Source organism: Drosophila navojoa, chromosome 2, assembly GCF_054131105.1.
Source record: "Drosophila navojoa isolate 15081-1374.11 chromosome 2, UAZ_NAV_1.0, whole genome shotgun sequence".
NCBI lineage: Eukaryota > Metazoa > Arthropoda > Insecta > Diptera > Drosophilidae > Drosophila > Drosophila navojoa.
In genome coordinates this window covers 3,528,247-3,547,500 of record NC_142890.1, presented here as the reverse complement: position 1 = coordinate 3,547,500, position 19,254 = coordinate 3,528,247, and the positions used below count along the sequence as shown (strand labels likewise).

Here is a 19,254-nt window from a genome sequence, read left to right as displayed (position 1 = left end):
CTGCAATCTTTCCCATTGTATAGCAATTTATTAAGCTGGCACGCAATTTAGCTTCAATTGAAGTTCGAATGGAATTTAGAAAACTTTCCTTGACAACTATCAAGTGGTGGCGAGAGTGGTCTGTGGCCTTTGGAAATTTGAAGCTGTCCTTAATTGAATCTTATTTCTATTACCAAGCGGAAGTACTTCACTCGAACAAATTCAATTACAAGACAGAGCTTGTCTATGGCAGAGGACATTACATTGAGTGGGAATATGAAAAGGTATATACATATATATAGATAAATTAAGTGTTTAACTATAAAGAGGCCCTTAAGAAATGTCATTCTAATGCGCACCACTCGCGCAGATGTCAAGGCGTACGCACAAACGATAAAAGATACAAATGCTTAGATACAGATACAAATTGACGATTGACAGCAACAACAAAAAATACAAAAGAGGAAAAAAAAATATTAAAAAGTAAGAGGTCTTCAAGCCACGCAATTTATGTAAATAATTGTGGTTTCTTCTAGCCCGGCGACCGTTGCGATTACACAATCGCTGGACAATAATGGCAATGGTGAGGGAGGTGACGGGGTGCGGTGGGGGTCTCTGGTGCAACGTTCGCTTTTGTGTCTAATGACCATTTGCATTATCTGCTGTCGCTTCTTCTTCTTCTTGCTCATCTGTTGGCCAGTTCTTCAAATTGCACGAAATATTCACAGAGCTCAACAGCTACTCGAGGGATGCGGGCCGTTCGCCAAAGCCTCGTCAGACTGTGCTCGTGGGGTGGCAGGGGGGCGGGGCCGAATGATTGGGCTGGCGCTTGATGTTGTCTTGACAACTTGTTTCGTCAGATATGCAAATGTTGTCGATTTTTTGTTAATGTTTGTTGCCATTGTCATTGTTGTTGTTGCTGCTGTTGCTTCTGTTACTGCCTGTCGTTGGCTGGGCACGTGCAAACGACGAAACACCTCAAAAGTGACCAGAAAATTTCAAAGAAATGAGCCCAGGAAATGTGAAAATAATGCCACAATTATGCGAAAGATGAATGCGGCCCTTGCGCAAGATCAAAACGGAAATTTATAGGAAAAAGAATGGGTTACAAGGCAGTAAATACCTGAAGAGTAAATACCCTTCAGAATGAGAGGAAGAGAGCTCATATGACTGATATGATGCCACATATGTAAGCCGAATTTCAATCGGTTTTAGATCTTGGCTCTACTTAGCATTCGGCACTTGGCATTTGTACTTTTGATCTGGGGCGACGCCTCTGTGACCGCGATCCCATGGTGTTTAGCTGGGTTCATCATCTCTCGCATTCCCACACTAAATATAAATTATACGACTGCCAAGCGAGACCCCATATACAGAGATATGAGTCTATATACATCTATATGTAGATGCATATACATATATACATAAATTCAATTCCGCGATTTCACTTTGACTTCGACTTTTATTATTCACTGCTGTTCGCAGCATTTGCAACGTGCACCAAAAAGGGGGCGTGACTCGACGGTCGGGGGCGGATGCGACGCTGACTCGCTTCGATTGAGTGCCAAAGCAACAGCTGTGAAACATACATATTTAAAATTCCCAACGGCTACGCCAAAGCCAACCCAACTGCAGCACGAATCGCACGACAATGGGCAGAAAAATTGAAAAAAAGTGAGAGAAGAGAGAAACAAACAAAAAAAAATAAAAATAAACAAAAATGTTAAAAAAAAATAACAAACAATAAAATAAAAATTCACTTTTAAGTGCAATAAAATTTTGACAAACGAAATCCCGAGCAACGTGGCAAATCGAGAGGCGAGACCAGACGACGGCAGGCAGAAGCCGAGCTGCCAATTGCAGTTGCCGTACAGATTGAAAGCACACAAAAGAGTTAATAATATTGAATGGCCAACAGTGCGCTGTGGTTGCTAAAATATTTTAGATATATTTTAGAAGTAAATCACAGTTGACAGCTTTCAGTGCGCCAAAGTTGAGAGTGACTTTTTTTTTATAGGAAATAACTTTATTGGTTTAGTGTAAACGGCTTTGCTGCCCGGCCATCATAAATATGTTTACTCATATATGCGCCAGCCATTTGAAGTGCTTGATTTGATTTTGCTATGCCATGGATAAGTGAGATTTATTATGTAAGCTCATACGTCCAATGTATCCTCCAGTTAGACGAGGCAAAGGCACTGCACAGTTTATAAAATATTGATAAATTGTAATAAATTCCATTGCGCTTTTTATGTTCATGGATGTAACACTCAGCGCCCCCAAATTTCAAAGTAGTTCCAAGTTGGCGCAGAATTTTGATTCTTATATACATATTTTAAATATTTGTTTACTTTTTATCTTAGGTAAATTCGATTTCATCTCTTTTTACTTTTTTTAGTTTACATAAAACTCAAACTTTTTCTTCTTCTTACTACTTTGAATTTTTCTTTTTCAAAACAAAAAGAGAAAACTGATTGTTCACTCCCTACAATATGCTTCTGATGGAAAGTTTTAGTAAAAAAAGGAAAAAAAATTGTGCAGAAAAATAAATGAAATCTGCTTGAGATCAAAATTCAAATGAAAAGTAAACAAATTTCCCGTCGTGTGCCTGTCGCAATTTGCAATTTCAATTGCTTTAATGCACAGCAAGAAACACACACACACACACATACATACATACACTGTAAGAAAAATAAGCAGCATATACATGTATAATTGGCATTAAAAACGTCTGACGCACAACATTTATGATGGCCTCAGCAGGAGTCGTAAAAAAATGCGTGTGCTTAAGTCGCTGTCCGGGCGTGTCCTTCGTGCCTCTCCTGCTTCCGCTTAATGGGTTCGTCATTTTAAATTAGCCTCCCATTAGGTTGGACATTTCCGTTGATTTGGCATCGTTTCTCAAGCGTCAGACGCTCGAATGCTTCGAAGGCGACGTTGACTTTTATGCGTTCATTACATCAACTTTTACGATTTGAATAAGAAAAAAAAAACAAAAACAACAACAACAAAGTATAACAAAAAACAAAGTAAAGTCAGGCAACAATTGTTAGAGGCGTTAAGACTGTTTTTTGTTGGCCGAACGAGGTAGAGAGAGCGAGAGGGTCGCACACGCGATAGCCAAATGAGGGCTGACTTTACATTCGCTTTGCACTTCATTTAAAAAAATTACGCATACGACGCGTTGTGCGCGAACAAGTAATTCGCGCGCTTTATGTCACTTGCAGTTGTTGTTGTTGTTGCCTTGATAGACACACTGCACCGTCGAGTAATTCGTTTAATTGAAGTTGGAAGCTTTGCGGCTGACGACAACCGAAACCAAGTGAACACATCGCCTGGCCCACATTCAGTTTGCTGCTGTTGGATTTGGAGCACCTGAAACTTGTTTTTACCCACTCAACTTCAATTCCCCAGCTCCCACGAACCTCTTGCACTTTTGCACCCACTACGCTCGACTTCCTCAATTTCGTTGCACGACATTTATTTACTTTCGACTTCACAGAGACTTGCACCAAAGTGCGTCTGCCAAAGAAACCAAAGAAAATCGCACAAACTTAAAATATGGTGATGAAAACGTAAAAAAATGAAAAAAACCCAACCAAGTTACAAGTTTTCTCCGATGCTAAATGCATAGCAGCTGCGTCGCATTCATGGCCGCAGAAAAGACCTCCAACTGCTTCCGCGACTTATAAATACTTGGAGGCAGCTGTTGAGCCTTCATCCCTCACGCTGAGAACAATTAGGCTAGATCCTAAACAGACTGCAGGGCTTTTGGCAAATTGAAATACTTGGAAACAGTTGAACATAACATTAATATGCAAATGCGGATTATAAGTACACGCCCACGCTCCCGCCTTTGCTGCTTCTGCTGCTAAATGTCAACGTCATAGCAGCTTAATGCACAATTTGCACATGTCGAGAGGCAAAACACGAACAGGCAACAAATGTGAAGCGTTCTAGCAATTAAATTAAAAAGGACGCCGTCGCACAGCAGCAGCTGCCGGCGCCCCATCCAGAGAGCTGGGCGCGGCTCGTGGGTATTCCATTTAGAGTAAAACCAATTATATATAGAGTGTGCATTTCAACGAGTCGCAATACGTGCCTGCTCGTGCCTGCCACAGATCTAATTCACACTCACATGCAAATCCCATAGTCACCCGAATATATAGAGAGTCTTTTGGCAGAGTGTTGGATCGAACAGAATTGATCAGGAGAGTTAAATGATGCTGAGCGTGGATTAACCTGGTCTTTTTGTTTAATAAAATATGCGAATAAAAAATAAGAAAAATAATAATAATTATACAAATCATTGACCTTTTCAGTTGGTACGATATGTCAAGGTTATATCTGTAATTTTATTTCTTTTTTCTTACTAGGAGCAATCTAATCTGACTTTATTAAAGAAAATCATGGGGATTCGAATATGATACTCAGAATATTTTTTAAATACTGGTATCAATTTGAGAGCATATTATTTTCCATAAAAATCAGATTTACACAAAAAAAAGCTAAAGGGAATATGGACAAAAAATTAATTAATAAATTATAAAAAAAAAAAATTAAAATAAATAAAATTAAATAACTAAAAAATTTGTAAATAAAATTGAATATATATAGAATACTAATAAAATATATTAATACATTTTAGGCGCACTTAGTTACTATTTTCGTTGTTAGTTTAATTTTAATTTCGCTTGCTAAGAAAGTATTCTTATCTTAAGTAAATTTGATTTATCGTTAGAAAAACTTTTAGTGTTCATAAGCTCTTATAAAGTTTATATTAGTTGAGTCTAAATATGTCAACATCACCATGGCCTTTGATGGTACTCATATTCATTTGGCAACACTAAGTCACTCCAGGATTGCGGTGCCAGGTCCATTTATTATTTATATCATGAGTGTGCATCAGCAATTCGAGCTCCAGTGCTCAAGCTGTAATTATTGTCATTAGTTCAGCGAGTGCCACTACATTCCTGCAGCACCTCTGAGCAAATTAATAAATAAACTCTTGCTCTTGATTCCGCTCACGACTCGAACTCAAACCACCTTTGAAGTAGTGCCTTGCAATCAATCACTCCGTCAACTACAGTTGAACTCACACGCTCATCTCTAGCTGAAACTAAATCAGCTAACGAGGCAACCGCGCTAGTTCCAAGAACCTTTTTCCATTGAAGCCAAATTCAATGAAAAGTGGGGAAAAGCTGAAATCCACAGAAAAAAAAAACGGAAAAGGATTCACTCGCATCAAATTACTTTATGACAGAAAAACTTTATAGATAAACGCTCGACTAACTAACGTCTAAGCACTGCAAATCTGCGCGGAAAGTTCTGAACCGACAACAAGTGAATCGAGTGGGATCTGAGTGGTTGCCACATATCGAGTGTCGCTCGGCGTGGGGGTGTCAACTGTTAGCTAAGTAACTACAGCTATCGATTGCCGTGCTGTGGTAGAGTGCTAAACACACGGACCGACTGCTAGTCAGTTTAACTAAGGGAGAACTCAAAGTTTTAGCGAGAGCTGATAGCGTGTTGCGAATGCAAACAGGCAGCAACTTTTAATTGCGGACAGCTAAATGTTGTAGCCTGAATGCGGGCCGTGTAAACGTTTCATTTTCTTACCAATTGCCAAATGGTCAAAACACGATAGAATTCACAGCAGCAGCAGCAGCAGCAGCTTCTTCTTGTTCGCTGCGTTTCGTTTTGGGCTCTGTGGCAAAAAGTCGTTGACACTAATTAGCATTTAGTTGGCGCTGCAACTGCAACTCGCAGCGCGCTCGCCACATGCAACTGCAACAGCACAAACATGCTGTCAAGTGCAATAAATAACGAGTCTATGAATGGAGCGTGTCGGCCTGTCGGCCTGTCGAGCTGTCGGGCTGTCGGCGCGCATCGCCAATGGATGGCTACAAAAATGTCAAATGTAAAAGCGAAACAGACGAGCAGAGCTCAAGCTTAAAGCTCTTAAGGCACAGCAAAAATCGACAGCAGCAAACAGAAATATTGTATAAATGAAAGAGAAAAAGAAATCAAAGAAAAATGTTAAAAAAAAAGGAAAATAAAAATTTGTTGTCTTCAACAATTCAAAAATTTGCACGCTGTGCTGTCGCTGTGTTTGCCTAACAAGCAGGAAGTGGCGCCGCGGCTGCTGGAGATGCGACTGTCTCATCACACACACACATACAGAGACTCACACTCACACATGCACGCACACAGCAGCAACAATGAGCAGCGACAAAAAAGATGCAGGAAGCAACAAACGCTGTCGTCGTCGTCGTCGTCGTCGTCTTCATTGCTCCAGCAACTTCCTACTGCCAACGAGCACCCACTCCACCACAGCTGGGGCTGTGCCATCCGCAGCCACCCGCTGATTGCGTGAGCCGCTGCAATCTTCATCTTTCAGTGTCAAAGGATGCCGCATTCAGGCGCCTTCCTCTTATTGCTTATGCAATTTGCGAGCTGTGCGCACCCCGCAAAAGGATTAACAACTAATTGACTAGCTATAGAGACCGTGAGAGAAAGAGAGAGAGAGAGCGAGAGAGAGGGAGCGATGTTAAGTTAAGCGGCTTGGGCGTAAACTAAATGTCATGCTATGCATTAAATATAAGAGATTAGCCAAGTGATTTGCATATTATACCCAGTGAGGAGTGGCAACTGGATGCTCTTGCAGAACATTTTTGGCACTAGACAAGATATAAGATACGAAATTAGTATAAACATTAATACTAAATGCTTTTGGCAGATTCAGAATTGTTAGTAAAACGTGTGTGGGATTCCAGCTTAAGTCTTACAACGAAGAGTCAAGGCACAAAGCAGTAAGAGAGCTCTAGTGGGAAGAGTTCCCTTGGGATATACCCCTTTGAGACCTGCTCTTAGCTACTGTTGCAATCATTGTTGGATTGGTGTAGCATGTGGGCCTCTACCATATAACGATTGAATACTCATTCTTGATATGTCTTTATATTTTAAATTTTATCTAGGCTTAGGATAGATGAAAAACAATAAAAATTTATTTACTGTATAAACAAAAACTTGGCTTGCAAAATGACAGTAACTCGAGTACATAAGATCAAGGATGCTTCTTCCAAAACTCTCCCAATCGATTCCGAAATTCTCCAAACAAAATTCAAACTTAAGCAATGATTAAATAAGCCTACTAAACAACTTTGCTCAAACTTAACCAATTCAACTGCCCTCGACATTTACATGTTTAGAGTTTCATACACTCTCGTGTATTTCTCTAAGCAAGTATCAGCTCTATCTATCTCCCGGCTCTTGACTAGTCGGAAGTTGAATGTGAAACGTTTAGGCTCATGAAAAATGCAAGCAATTTTCGGTCGTTGTCTGTGAACTTGAATGCAAATTGCAAATGTAAATTCGATGGCCCCACAAACAGCAATCGCAAGAGCAAGAGCAATCGCCATCGCCATCGCAATCGCAATCTGAATCGGAATCGGAATGCTACTGCGGCTCATTTGGAGGTGTTGCTGGTTGCCCCAGCGATCGCATCTGTATGCCTGTGGCCTGCACTGCGGCAGTCGGTGTGCTCTAGGCTCCCATGGATGCAATTGCAATTGAATTCAGCATTTCCCACATGCGGGCACAATTTATTGTTGTACAACAAAAGCACTTAGAGACAACAACAAGAAGCGACCGAAAAGTCGATAACTCGCTCAATGTTCGCTGTTCGTTAGCAAATGTTTGTTTGTATTTATTTCTCTTTTCCTTTTTCATTTTGCATACGTTTTGGCCAAAAGGAGCTGCTCGGTATTGACTGGATACAGAGTCTGGTTATGCAAGCGCATTTCAAGGTGAAATCGCCGGGAGTCTTGCTAAGAGGCAGGAAATGCAGCTGACGCGTTAACAACCATTGAAATTATATTGACAGTTTATAGCAGACGCATTTAGTTTGGATCATTACAGCGCACATAACTCAAACTGCCTCAATCGCACACTAAACACTTGCTGTTAACCCATTAATTAAAAAATCGAACGCCCAGAGCGAATTGTGTAGTCACGACTCGGCTTTAAGTATATTAAAATCGCTTGAAAACTGAAAATAGACTTGACTGCATACGGGAAAAATTGTGTTTTCCAATCAAGTTGTACTTGTCGAATAGAATTTACGTAGAAAACAACTTTGTACGCAATTATTTATACATTTTGTAATGGCTATTCAATATATAAATAGCTGCTTACATAAGATTTTTTTAGTAGTTGTTGAAGGTAGGGGAAAACACATTACATTGTTGGCTTTCGCAGATCTCTTTTGTTTATTTTATTTATTTATTTATTTTTTTTTTTTTTTAATGTAATTTGCTACAGCATAGAAACCAAATACTCAGCCCTTGGTATTTGAGAAAAGTTAATAGATATTCTAAACATTATACTAGTTATACCTATACTAAGTAACCATATACTAGTTTAACCTTTAAATCCTCCTGAAAAAAAAAAATATTTTTTTTTATATTTTTCTGTATAACTTAAAAATTGAAATCAAACCCAAACTGAAACTGAAACATCTCTCTGACTTGTGCAGAACTGCACATGGATTTATGAATGGCGATTGAGTAAATTTATTTATAGATATATTCCATTTATATGTTTATCGAGAATTCTTTCAGCTGAACTCTCATGCGAAATATTCGACTGAAAATCATATTCAACGAGCTGTTAACCTTTTGCTCAAAGCCAAAGGCAGCAAACAAATCGAGTTGCATTGGGCAACATTTAATAAAATTAAAAATCGCAACGAATCGCTTTGATAAAAAGTAACAATTGAATTTGTTGAGCAGTAAAATTGTCGATAAATTGAAAAAAAAAAGAAAAAGAAATCACAAAGCCCGTTGGCCACTTTACACGATTCGCGGCAATTTCTAGCACAGTTCGATGAACGAAGCATCGATTGAACCATTTCATTATGCGGCTAAGTGCCCAGCGCAATTATCAAAGCGAAATGTAAATAAAAACAACAAACAGAAAATCAAGAAAAAACACAGATTTAATATCATTAACAACGGCAGATGGAGAAGGGGAATGAGGAAGTGGTAGGTAGAGGTAGGTTGAGGTGCTGGTAAAAGTGGAGGGGCAGATGGAGTTGGGGGAAAGCAATCAACAATCACAATAAAAATGCATTTTACGTGAACTCGCGCGAGGAGGCGACAATTTGCGAAATGTTTTGTTGCTTTCGTTAAGTTTTTTCTGTTTCTGTTTTTGTTTTGTTTTTTTATTTTTATGACTAAATTACGCAATGCGCTAATTTGCGATGCGTAAGCGTGCGGCTCGACAGATAATAAAAGCCATGCAAACGTAAATAAAAGCTGTAAAGCACATAAAACGATAAGAATTTTGAGGTTGTGTTTTGTGCATGTAGGGAATGCCCTTACTTAAACACTTATCGATTAATCTGCCGACAGTCCCTTGAGCTGCATTTCACAAGTGCCTCTCGACGAACCTGAGCTTGGGCTGTTTTATTTTGTTTATTTTATTTTTTTCTTATCTGAGCTGCAAAAACTGTACGACGCGTTTGACATCGTTAAAAGGGTTTGAGGCGAGGTACAGTGAGCACTGACCATTTATAGCATATATAAACATATTGGTTGGAAATTATTTGTCTAAAGAAAATAAATCGTGTTAAGAAAATCTAAAAAAAAAAAAAAATACAGAATTTAAATAAATTATAAATTGTTTTTAAAAAACTATAAATGAATTAAAAATATGAATAATATAATATTATATAAAATATACATTATATAAAATTCTAAAAAAAAATTTTCATGAAATAAAAAATTTTTATTTTTTAAATTTTTATTATAAATAAAAACAACAAACATATACATTTTTCTTTTCCTGTTCAAACTATATTTTTATTTATAAAAACATTATACCCTGATTTCCCATTTTCAATGGGTTTAGGGTATAAAAAAGTAAATAAATAAAAACAGAAAAATATCTAATATTTTGATAAATAATTAGGAATATTATTTAAATTTATTTATTTTATTTCTTTATATATATTTTTAAAATATTTTATATATATATGTATATTTTATTCAGTTTTAAATTCATATTTCATTAAAAGAGAAAAATAACTAGTTAAATTAATTATAGTTCATTTTTTGTTTATGAAGTCAACTTAGTCAATGTCTACTGTACATTTCCGAATAGTACGCGCTGGGTATCACAATGAGTTCGATTTAAATACACAACACTTGCTCCAATTGCAACTCTCGATTCGCACATGTTCTCATTTATCATACAAGCATGTGAACATATATAGATTCAAATATATGTGTATATGTTTATGTATGTATGAATGTGGCTATTTAGAGATTGCCGCACAATGGCAGCCCAGATTCGAATTGCAGGAAAATCCACAACACGCGCACGAAATTATTCAAATTGCCATTGTTAAACAACGAACTGATTCAGTCTGAGACTCTGCTCAGCGTTTTCCAGGGCATTTTCGAACGAATTTCACTTTTGTACGCCAGCTACAAGACGACGACGATCGTGAGCGCATTTTCATTTTCATTTTCAGTTAGAGTTAGAGTTCGAGTTGCCCCCGAGGAAAGCCGCAGCCGAACGCTCGGCCTGCCGCAGCTCAAGTGCCAGCACGCCGATGGGCGCTGGGAGCTGCTGGCTGGCAGTTGCTTGGCCAGCGAGAGCGAAAGTGCACGACATTGGGTTCAACCCGGAGAGTGAGAGCAGCTGCTGCTGCTGCTGCTGCCGCTGCTGTTGATGGTGATGATGCAGCAGCAGCAGCAGCACCAACTGAGGCAGCTCTCTGCCAGCGCCACATCCGACAGGCGGGAAATCGTAAAGCTCTGTGGCTCTGCCGCGCTGCCTGTGCGGTAATAAGTTGATTGTGCTGTAATTTCGGTTTCACTTGCGCCTGTCCTACACTTCGAGAGACTTGGCAACAACAAAACTCACAGACAGCCAAGAAAGAGAGCGAGAGGGAGAGAGTAAGAGTGTGGCTGAGCGAGAGGGAAGCTGCTCATTATTGGCCAGCTCGCTGGCCAGCTACGGGCCTGGGCCACACATGCGCACAGTCGCATCATCATGATCAGCGTGCGTGTGTGTGAGTGTGTGTGTGTGCGTGTCTGTGTGTGCCGCTGGCCGACTGAGTTTTCGGCGACTGTTGCGAGTGTGCCGACTCTGCGACTGTGGCATCTATGTTGCTTGGATTTTTTGTATAAATTGATGATGCGGCTGCATTGGTTCGTCAGTGAAGCATTTGATTTGGTCTAATAAACATCGGCGAACCGAGTCCGAGGATAGCTGTAAATAGTTGAGAGAAAGACTCAAATCAAAACGTGAGAACCTTAGCCGCATCCAGCTTGGCAGGCAACCTAACCAACGTATCTCTCTCCCACATCTACATCTATCCATCCGCATCTGTGGCTCCCACACCAATACACGGCACAGACCCGGGATTACTGTGACAGTGCAAGTGTGTGAGTGCTAATCCGTGAATATACACATATACCCAAACGTATACGCCATGAAAACCTTCATCCTAATGTCCTGCCTGGCTCTGGCCGCGGCGCGCCCTGAAGCTGGCTACAACTACAACCGTCCCGGTGGCGGCGGTGGCAACATTGGCGGCGGCGGCGGTGGATTCGGAGGCAGCTCCGGTGGCGGATTCGGCGGCTCCAGCGGAGTTGGCGGCGGGTTCGGTGGCGGATTCGGTGGCGGCTCAGGAGGCGGTGGCGGATTCGGCGGCGGTGGCGGCGGCTTCGGTGGCGGATCCGGCGGTGGTTTCGGAGGCGGTGCGTCGATCTCCCACTTAAACTAAGTTCACAGCTAATCTTGGATAATTTTACAGGCATCGGCGGTGGATTCGGAGGCGGCGGCGGCGGTGGCGGCACCACTTTGGTGCAGAAGCACATCTATGTGCATGTGCCACCACCAGAGCAGGAGGAAGTGCGTCAGCGACCCAACCTGCCCGTCGGCCAGGCCCAGAAGCACTACAAGATCATCTTCATTAAGGCGCCATCTCCACCCTCGTACCAGGCTCCGGTCATCCCGCTGCAGCCCCAGAACGAGGAGAAGACCCTGGTCTACGTGCTGGTCAAGAAGCCCGAGGATCAGCAAGACATTGTCATTCCCACGCCAGCACCCACGCAGCCCTCCAAGCCCGAGGTCTACTTCATCAAGTACAAGACCCAAAAGGAGGGCGGCGGCGGCGGTGGCATTGGAGGCGGCATCGGTGGCGGCATCGGTGGCGGCATTGGCGGTGGCATCGGCGGCGGCAACGGTGGCTTCACCCAGACCAACACTGGCAGCGGATACACAACTGGCGGCGGCGATGGCGGCTTCTCTGGCGGTGATCTCTCAGGCGGTGGCATCTCGGCGCCGTCGAGCAACTACGGCCCACCCGGCAAGTCTGGCCCCTATTAAGCAGCAGCTCGGCATAGAAGTCACACCTCGATCTAGCTACAATCGGACAAACAGACAAACACACACTCGGTTCAAGCTGCTGACTAGTCCTGTCGTTGACGCGCTAACAATCAACTCCTCCCGACAAACACGCCCACACTCAACACTGCAACTGCGACTTGACCCAAAACTCTGGACGAGAAGACGCACCCAGCATCCGTTCCAGTCCCCAAACGAATGGACGCCTCTGTCGTCCGACACTTTTGTATATAAAAATGTTTCCGACTTTCCACACTCACCAAGCATCACTCGAGGCATCACCATTTTCATCTCTTCCTCTCTCACTCACATTCGCTCTCTCTCTTTATCTCTCTCTCTCTCTGTCACACACAATCTCGTCTGTTTCTCACACTTGCCTAACCCAAATCCATTTAGCTAATAGGTGACAAGTGCCGGGTTCTCCGGGTAGGGAACTCCACTTGGCATTCGAGCAACGGAAAAGAAAATGAATTGAAGAAGAAGAAGAAGATGAAGATGAAGAAGTAGAAGGAGAAGCTAGTAGATGATGATAATGCGCAAGCTGATATATAACTCCATTCATAATACATAATACATATAAATATAAATATACTTTAATTATATCATTAGCTCTAAGTACTTTATGCACAATAAAAAAAAACAACGGTGACAAAATTACAAAAAAAAATTAAAATCCAAGCCAAAATTTATTTATTGCCAGCCAACAAAAATGCAAAGAATTCAGATTTTCCCAGTTGCCTGCGCCGGAGCTTAATTGATTTTTGTGCTCTACGCCCCTGTGCATTTTGATTGTGCGTAAGTCCTATTAATATCTATGCATTGGCTTCCATATGTGGATTACGACGTCAATGAAAAGCCTCTGGCAGCCAGGCGATAAGAGCCAGCAGCTGGCTACGGGCACAGCTTAGAGTATGTGAGGCATTGTCTGGCTGGCTGGCTGGCTGGAGGCAGGCGTTTCATATTGTTTTGCCTCAGTTGAAACTCTCTAGATCCTCACATAATTCACTTGACCCACAGTCGAAGCATAGTAAACAAAAAAAAAAAATCAAAATTAATTAAACACTCAGAACCAAGTCCAACCCGCTGGAAACTAATTAAAAAGCAATTTCTCAGCATTAGTCCCATAATTTGTGCATAAAGTTTAGCTTGAGGAGCAACTTTTTTTTTATAGTTTCGCATCTTTTCTCGAGTCACTTATTTGTCTTTGGGCATCATTTTTTCCGTTTCTTAATCTCTTGCATAGGAGGGCAAATTAACGGTTTTCGCCACTTAAGCAGGAAGACAAAATAAAGCGCAGCCAAGGCTAAGCTGTGGCTGGGAGGCGGAAAAGTCCATTTTAATTAAGTTGACTTGTGTGAATGATTTTCCCAAAGTTTTCCGTTTGAACTCAACGTGGAGGGATAGAGAGCGGCGAGGGGGTCGCCCCGAGGGCAAACCACGATTGCCCCGCTTGCCGTTCGACGGGACAGTTTGGGGAAGCCCCAGCTAAAGTGCTGGGAAATGGCAAAATGGTAAATGAAAAAAAATGTGAAACGGGCTACGGGCAACGGGCAACGGGCAACGGGCAACCAGCCGCAACTAGAGTCAAAGTTACGGCCGTCGCCCGTATCTCTGCGGCCGCCGTTGGCTCTTCACAAAACAGTTTTCTAGGCCAAAAAGCAAAGCCAACTTAACAAAGTCGAGCAACTTTTTACATGAATTTTACATTTTAATACCCTAACAGGGCGCTCGCTCTCATCTCATGTAAATCATAAAATGTTAGCTGGTTTAAGGAGAGAATATATATGCATATAAGTATTTATTAGCATCCGCAGCGTGCTTTAATTTTCTGCCTTCTTATGAGTTGAGTTTTTGTTGAGTTTAATTTGATTTGTATGAGATGCTGTTATTGCAGAATTTTTTATTATTATTTTATTGATTTTTATTTTTAATTTTTTTAGCCTAATGAGTATCTGTGGATGTATTCAAGCTATACTCTCGGAGGACTTAGAAGAGCTTCAATACTTTCTAACGTCAGATATTAATTTCGAGAAACTTCCTTATCCCCAACTGCCACAAGTATGTCCATACTCGACTTGACATTTCAATTGGCAGGCAAAGCTTAAGCTGCAGTTCAAACTTGCATATTCGAGTCTTGGGTTCTGTAGATAAACTGTAAAGTCTTTAATTTATGATTGCTGAACTGAGGCCAAACTGTAAGCCGTCTTGAGACGCAGTCAAGGGTGTCTCGGCTTCGTCGTTTCCCTCAATGGACTTTCTAGATACTTGTGCTGACTAGGTTTTTTTTTCTTAAAGCTGTTTCTTTATCATTTATCACGTTTCGTTTGGCTTGTTGTTTCACTTTTTAAACATTGCAATCGGCGTTTATTTTGCTTGTTTCATTGTGTGTGATGCTTTTGTATATTATTATTTTTATTTATTTTCTCGTTTTTCGTTTTATCGTTGTTGTTGTTGTTAGTGTAATGTTTTTAATGCTTTAGATACACAGCGCTGTCCGCCGTCGATTCGCATTGTCATTGTCGCTCGAATTTCAGTTTCCTTCTGCAAGCTACACTTTGTCACTTTCACTTTTGCCTGTTGTTGTTGTTGCTGCTGCTGCTGTTGTTGTTACCTTTGGCATCAACAGTTGTTGTAGGTGGCCCCCAGGCCATGAGCTGCTGTTCCCAGTCACATTTACATATATTTGAGGCTCTTACTCATGCCTTGCTTCCGGATCTCTCTGCATCTCTCTTTGTCCCTCTCTCTCTTTCTCCCTCTGTCTCTATGTATGTATATAAATATATATCTTTGTCTCACTGTTTCTTTAGCTCTTTCTCTCCGCTCAATTGACGCCTTAAATGTTGACCTAAGCAATCAAGTTGTTATTGTTGTTATTTTAACTTAACGTCTAATCAATAGTCAAGCAGTCATACGCACAGCTCAATTCGTTTTGTTGTGGGCGGCCGGCCACTATGCGCTCCACATTTTTAATCACGCTTGCGACGCTCGTAAAGTGTGGCAAAAAAAAAAGAAAAGAACACTTAAACTGATAGCAGCCGCCGCACTTTAATTCCAGCATTCCTGGCCTGGTCATAAAGTTGCAAGAGTGTGGCGCGAGCCACAGGCCCGAATTTGTTGGCCAGCGGGTGTAACAAAGTTCGTAATACTTGTTAAGCAAGAGCTGACATGTTTGAGTTGAATATAAATAATGAGAATAATGAGCTTACTTATGGAGCTATTTGTTATTTATATAAAGTAAATATAATAATAACTCATGTATAGAATAAATTATTTAAATTAATAAAAAAAATTATGGAATTACAAGTTTATGCAATAATAAGTTTATTTTTATAATTTATGCAATAATAAATTTATTTTTATAATTTATTATTATAATGAATTTAAAAAAAAAATAAAAAAAATAAACCTTAAAAAAATTAGACAATTATTGTAGATAATTTGGTCACTCTAATACAGTAAAAACTTTCACTGCCTTACAGAGGTCTCTGTTTAGTTTTACTTACATTTATAACTCTTCCGCTTAGTCATCAGAAGATAATTCTCACTGTCAGCTGCTCCTTCACCACTAGCAAAGGAATAGCTATGTCGTATATAGCTAAAGTATAAGTTTCAGGTTTGTTGTTCCCATAGCTGCATACTCAAAATTTTTAGAAGAATTTGGTCACTCTGAAACAAAAGAACATTATAATGATATCATTTTTGCAGGAAATTATTATGCTACATACAAAAGCCAAACATGAATTTGCCATTTTAGAACAGAGGAGAGCAAATAGAAGCAAGTATTTTTGACATGGGTTTACCTTTAAGCTTTTCGCATAATTTGGTCACTCTAATATATATGAAGAGTAGAATGAGTGCTTAAAAATCATCGTCAGCTTCAGCTTGAGCTTGTTCTTGAACACAATTTAGTCTCAACTAAACACGAAACAAATTTCCATTTACAACTTTTGATCTACAAGAACCAATATGCCCTCTCTCTCTCTCTCTCTCCCTATCTCTCTCTCGCTTTCTGTGTAAAACAGTAAGAAGAAGACTAAACTATTTTAGGGCCTCATGTGCTGGCATTCAGCTAGATAGCCGCACGGACATTAATCAGATACGGGTGGCACTACTTTGTCTGCTATGCAGCGGTGCCTGGGTGCGCCATGTGTGGGCCACCCACGCGTTAGCTATCCGCTTTGGCTATTTGGCAAGTTTCGACCGCAACGCTGTCGCAGTTGCAGCCCCTTTGCATGCGCTCCCTTGTGGCATTTGGCAATGGAGCAGCGTCTGTTGTTGCTGCAGGTGGCCAATATATGTGTATGGGGCTCCGGCTTGAGCTGCTCCTTTGCCAGGATGGGGCTGGCGGCAGCAAATTACTCAGGCGATTTTTCGACTTGTGCAAAATGCTTTTGGCACTTGAAAATGTTGTGCTGCGAGCTCTTCCTCTCCGCGTCCCAGGTGGTATCCATGTATATACAGTTATAGTTAGACAGCACGTGCTTGTAATTTATACGTTTGCCCCCGAGACCTTGCCGCCCCCTCGCATTCATTTGTCCGTCTGCTGGCCAGTTGGCCGTGCCTGTGGCCTCGTTATGGAGTTGGCTGCTCGAGACCAGACAATTGAGTTTTTATATATACTTCAAGTGGCATTAAATGAATCGAAAGGGAGGGAGTTCAGACTGCCCTGGGCTGTTCTCAGTGTAATCAATCAAGATTCGAAATAAAATAGCCGAAGCAATTTACGAATTTGAAAGGGAATACTTAAAATTCAATTTGTGGCCAGATAAAAGAGCAACATCAATGCGAAAAGGACAATTGGAAATAAATATGTCGCCGTGGTCGAAGATTAAATGCCCTGCCAGGCAAGGCAATTAAATTGAGTTGAAATGAAATCAATTACAATAGCAAAACTGTGATACCCCAAGGAAAGTTCAGAAGAAGAAAATTTGTAGCGCTCAAACAGAAACCCGAAACGTGCGCAAAATATTGCTTGATGGATAAAAAACCGTGGAATGCCCCACTTAAGCAAGGGACGTATTTAACTGGGGTATTCCTTGAGGTTTACTCCGCCTCTTGGGCCCCAGCATCGTGGCTGGATTTTGGGCTTCGGTTTGGGCCAATTTAATTGGCAGGCCAAGAGCCTGGCTCTCGTGGCTCTCGCGGCTCTCTTGGCCGGCTTCCCATCAGGTTTATGACACTTTCGGTGTTATAATTAATTGCGAGCGTTCGCCTTGACGCCCCCTTTCGCGGTGCTGGACACGCCCAGGCCAGCAACCAGCCTTAATTATAATGTATGTTTGTCGTAAAAGTAAAAGTCGCGTCACGTCCGTCCATTGAAGACCCGCAAGGAGCGCAGACATTCGTCAAACTTCCCACTGCCACGCCCATCGAAAACAAAAAGAGAAATAAATACACAGCACACACTTGGCTTTAATTTCATTCGGTTTTATCGCCCAATATGGTTTACCGGCACAATGCCGGCTTTGCTCCTTGGTCCAACGATTTTCCCAAATACAACGGAAAATCCATTTCCACAAGGATGTGGTCAGCTTATAGAGGTCCCTGCTGCTCCCTTTTGCCGGCTGCGGCTCCATGATTATTTTTTATGGCTTTTGGATGTTTACGAGCGTCGACCGCATTTCGTTATTCCTTAATATTTTCATTGGGTTTACCTGTGCGAATTTACAATTTAATTCGGCCCGCAAACTTTGGCCATAAATTGCCGCAGCGCAAATTAGTTGCTGATTAGTTTAAGGCATTGTTTAACGTTTGACTGCAATTCGTTTAGGCCACTTTATGGCAAGCCCTGTTAAGTGGATCAAAGCCAGCAAAGTTTTCACATTTTGTCGGCGCAACACTTTCGTAATTGTTTGGCAATTAACACAGCGCTCCATTACAATGCCCGGTGGGACGTGTCCACAGTTCAACAAGAAAGTTACAACGTTCAACGAGCAATGGGAAATGGTCAATGGTCGATGGGCAACCCGGCAGCACGCGCTAATCGATAGACCAATGTATTGATTAATGGCTTTCGATACCAATTTTGACAGTGATTAACTGTTTAATGCAACCATTTTTACTGCTCTTTACTCTATTTCCATAAACCAATTTGCGACTTGATTAAGCGTTTTCTCTCCATTTCTGACATAGAAAGCTGCAAAGCTTCAAATAAGTATCTGTCTTTCTCTCAGGGTAGGGTATTCCCATTACAACTGATTCTTTTTAGCATAACTAAATTGATTTTCATGCCACATTTTTGTGAATAAAACACTTTAGTCTCAGCTAGGTCAATCATCAATAATTTGCTTCGATTAGCATAAAAAAGCTTGTAAAATGCTTATAGCAATGTTCCTTAGAAACGAAAACAAAAAAATATATATATATTATCAAAATTTATTATTACTTTTAATTTATTTATTTTTAAGAATTTGTGTTAATTATTATTTTTTAACTAATTATTTATATTATTTTTTATACATATTTTTAGAGTTTTAATATTTTTTTATATTGTTTTGTAGGTTTATAATATTAAAAATATATTATTAACAATATATTTCTGATAAATTTATATTTTGATATTAATATTATTTATAATATTATTGTATTTGTTAATTTCATTTTTTTTTTTTGTGTTTATTTATTTTTTTTTTTGCCTTTTTTTGTTTTTACTTGGTATGTAGAAAATTTTCTAATGATGATTTAAATATTTAATAAAATACCATATACCACCGCCCATTTTGAGAAGCGTATTCAATCGTCGGTTTCTCAGCAACTTTAATAATTCTTACTCACTTTTAATATAATTTAATTGTAACTGTTTGTCTTGGGCCCGTGCGCTCTTAATAGCCTCCGTTCCCAAGTCGCAGACAGTAA

At 40.5% G+C, this 19,254-nt stretch overlaps 2 protein-coding genes across 5 annotated transcripts in view; both read left to right on the top strand.

Moving 5' to 3' along the window:
• Window positions 1-19,254, top strand: part of RYa-R (RYamide receptor) — an 83,689-nt gene that overhangs the window by 56,966 nt on the left and 7,469 nt on the right. The gene's annotated exons all lie outside the window — the stretch shown is intronic.
• TwdlT (TweedleT) lies at window positions 11,142-13,043 on the top strand. The gene is made up of 3 exons (XM_018105742.3): window positions 11,142-11,294; window positions 11,407-11,750; window positions 11,807-13,043. Exons 2-3 carry the CDS (start codon window positions 11,483-11,485, stop codon window positions 12,379-12,381), a joined length of 843 nt encoding a protein of 280 aa, XP_017961231.2. The 5' UTR covers window positions 11,142-11,294; window positions 11,407-11,482; the 3' UTR covers window positions 12,382-13,043.

Excerpts from the sequence above, each read along its gene's own strand:
- TwdlT (XM_018105742.3), top strand. The coding sequence starts at position 11,483 with ATGAAAACCTTCATCCTAATGTCCTGCCTGGCTCTGGCCGCGGCGCGC. Across the intron at positions 11,751-11,806 it reads CGGCGGTGGTTTCGGAGGCG|GCATCGGCGGTGGATTCGGA; the intron begins GTGCGTCGATCT and ends ATAATTTTACAG.